Raw genomic sequence first — 3,492 nt, 5'->3', positions numbered from 1 at the left:
CAGGGACACCACAGTGCCAGCCTTCAGACAGACACACATACGGCAAAAGCTAGAGGTAAATCCGAGGGGCTGGAAGGAGAAGCAAAAGGGAAGGTGGCCCCATGCAAGCAAAAGAACAACTAGGAGTCTCCAGTGGTGTGTCCTATGGAAAGCACTGGCCACAGCATCCGGTTAAATGCCTGACTGGGTTTTGAAAGTTTTTCCCCAAATAAATACAACAAAATTCTATGATGTTGAGAACCACAGTGTGGACAGTTTTATGATCAAACTGACGGCAGCAAAATCCGAACTTTTCTGTCACTGTTACAGGAAACTAAAGTCGGGAACAAAGATGCGGCTTGGCCCTCCTGTGCCATGTCAACCGCCAACGATTCCAACACCAACGCTTTGCCTTTTCTCCTGACGGGCATCCCTGGCCTGGAAGCTCTCCATGTGTGGATCTCCATCCCCTTCTGCTTTACATACATCATGACCTTGCTGGGCAATAGCATGGTCCTTCTCGCTGTGAGGCTGGACAAAAGCCTCCACGAGCCTATGTACTATTTCATTTCCATGTTGGCTGTCATTGACCTCATCTTCTCAACTGCTGTGGTTCCCAAAATGCTGGGTGTATTCTGGTGGGACTCAAGAGAGATTGGTTTTGAGGCTTGTTTCATCCAGATGTTCTTCATCCACACGTTCACGGCAGTGGAGTCCGGGGTGCTCCTGGCAATGTCCTTTGACCGGTACATAGCCATCTGCAACCCCCTGAGATACAGCACCATCCTGACAAGCTCAAGGACCATCCAGATAGGACTGCTGTCCCTGGCCAGGGGAGCCGGTGTCATGACACCGTTGATGTGTCTCCTCACCAGCCTACCCTACTGCAAAACCAGGGTCATCCCCCATTCCTACTGCGAACACATGGCCGTGGTGGAGCTGGCCTGCGCCAACCCATCCGTCAGTGATCTCTACAGCCTCATCATGGCAACGCTGCTGGTGGGGGCAGACTCTGTCTTCATCACCTTCTCCTATGGGATGATCCTCAGGTCTGTGGCGAGGCTGCCATCCCAAGAGGCTCGTCTCAAGGCCCTCAGGACCTGCGGGTCCCACGTTGCCATCATACTGCTGTTTTACGTCAGTGGCCTGCTCTCCATGTACCTGCAGATGTTCTCGTTCAGCTTGGCACCCCACGTCCAAGTCCTGGTGTCTGATTTCTATTTGACGGTGCCTCCCATGCTCAACCCCCTCATTTATGGCATAAAGATGAAGCAGATCCAGGAAGGGATCTTCAAAGTGCTGGGGCAGTTGGCAGGCCTCCGCACCTCCCAAGCTGATAAAGACAGGTCAGATGCTGAGAGAGGGAGGCAGCGCCAGAAAATCATTGAGCCCACCCTAGAATAGGTGTGAAGTGCAATGAGTTGTCCCCCAGAAATGTCCACCTCTCTGCAGTGACTGGAAGGGGAACCTGGCCTCGAAGCCCCCCAGGGATGGGGCATCCACAGCTTCTCTGGGCACCCTGGGCCGCTGCCTCGCCCCCCGCACAGGAAAACATTTCTCCCTAATATCTCATCTCAATCTCCCCTCGATGAACTTCAGGAGGTTCCTGCTGGCCCATTTCTCCAGCCCACCCACATCCCCAGTCACCAACACACCCATCGGGTGAACCAGCCGCTCCTCCATGTACATGTGGACCACCCAACCATGGCAAGGTTGGTCCTGGCTGAGCAGCCATCCCACCAGCACCGGTCAGGATGTGCCCCCCAGTACCTGTGATTTCATGGAGAAAACTCCCAGTGACCCAGCTGTGGGCAGGACGGGGCGTTGTGAAGCAAGGGATCTGCTCTCTGTGCCCCACAAATGTAAACCCAGCGATAAAACATGGCTGGTGGTCCACGTCCCGGCTAGTTGGGGGGTCCTGACTGTTGGTGGGGGGCAGCATCCACCCCATCACCATGTGAAGGTGGGCAGGAGCCCCCTTTGCTAACGAAGCACATGGTCTGCCATCACGTGGGTGGCTCAGTGCAAGGGAATAGAATAGAATAGAATAGAATCATTAAGGTTGGAAAAGACCTCAAGGATCATCAAGTCCAACCCAACACCACCTAACTCACTAAACCATGTCCCTAAGCACCACATCTACACGTTTCTTGAACACCTCCAGGGACGGTGACTCAACCACCTCCCTGGGTAGCCCAAGGGGACACCCAAGGGACAGGCAAAGGCCACCCCTGTCCCAGCTGAGCTCTGCAGGGTCCCCTCTCCAAACAGCCCCCAAGCAGTGGGGCTGTGACAGCGGGGGGCTCGGGGTGTCCCTGTCACCAGAGCTCTGCCTGTGACACCGGAGTGATTCCCCCATTGCTCCCGGCCACGGAGCAGCGTCCCCCCATGCGGGTTTGTCCATGGGTGACAGCAGGAGCCCCAGGAAGTGCCACTTTCCCGTGTTCACCTGCACAGCAGCCAGGAGCAACAGGGAGCTGCTGAGTAATTAGCCTCAGGGCACTGCTGGCTATTAGCCACAGCTCACTCGCTAATTTTTAATTTTTCTCCGGGTGAAGTGTCCAAAGCAAACAACAGTTTAACCCTGCAAGTGCTGGGCAGGGGTCGGTGCCCACGAGCAGGGCTGTTCGGAGATGGGCAGGGGGCTGGGAGACCCTCGCTGCCCACAGACCCCTGCAGGTACCCAGCAGTGTCGCGACAGTGGTACCCAGCCCTGGCCATGCTGGGGAGGATGGAGTGGAAGAGCTGGAGGAGCGTGCACGTGGCCAAGGAGGCTCTTGACGCAAACAAACCAAAAGCTTTTACAGCCCATCCTGAGCGTTCAGCCTGTCCTGAGGCGCTGGCCCAGGGTGCCCAGAGAAGCTGTGGATGCCCCATCCCTGGAGGGGTTCAAGGCCAGGCTGGATGAGGTTTTGGGCAACCTGGGCTAGTGAGAGGTGTCCCTGCCCATGGCAGGGGGTGGCACTGGAAGGTCCCTTCCCACCCAAACCCTTGTGGGTTTCTATGATCCTGCTCCTTGCAAGCCCAGCCCTGGCTCTGGGGTCCCAGGTTGGGCACAGACCCCAGCTCCCACCCTTCTCCTTCCCCATTCACCTCCTGCCTGCACCAGCCCTGAGCCTGCACCCTCCCTTCCCACCATAGCCAAGGCCACGCTGGAAATAAACTTATATTTTAATCCCAGCTTAATTAACGCTCCTGAGCAGCGGTTCCTTATGTGGCTGTAGCAAAAACCCTTCTTGGGATTCTGCAGCACAAAAGGTCCCTTTTGGCACCACCTCCCCAACTCCAGCTCCTGGCAGTGGGTGCTGGGGTGCCACTGGAACAGGTTTTCCCATTTTAGGGTGGTGTTTTCAGCCCCCAAAAACGTCCCACCCCTGGGACTGGCTTTGGAGGATGGGTGGGGGGGCTCTCATTCTCACACACCTCTGAGAAGTTTGGATTTTTTTGCTGGTTTTCATCCCAGGCAGCTGCCCTGCAGACCCAGGGGACGGGGCACTGGAGCAAACACCCCCG

General features: G+C 56.2%; 1 protein-coding gene across 1 annotated transcript; it reads left to right on the top strand.

The window, feature by feature from the left end:
- The first annotated feature begins 354 nt into the window (after positions 1–354).
- LOC104469656 (olfactory receptor 52K2-like) lies at positions 355–1,383 on the top strand. The gene has a single exon (XM_010084243.1). It carries the CDS (start codon positions 355–357, stop codon positions 1,381–1,383), a length of 1,029 nt encoding a protein of 342 aa, XP_010082545.1.
- Positions 1,384–3,492: the final 2,109 nt, after the last annotated feature.

The sequence above is a fragment of the Pterocles gutturalis genome, unplaced genomic scaffold, assembly GCF_000699245.1.
Source record: "Pterocles gutturalis isolate BGI_N339 unplaced genomic scaffold, ASM69924v1 scaffold35025, whole genome shotgun sequence".
Taxonomy (NCBI): Eukaryota; Metazoa; Chordata; class Aves; order Pterocliformes; family Pteroclidae; genus Pterocles; species Pterocles gutturalis.
This window is presented reverse-complemented; position numbering and strand designations above follow the sequence as displayed.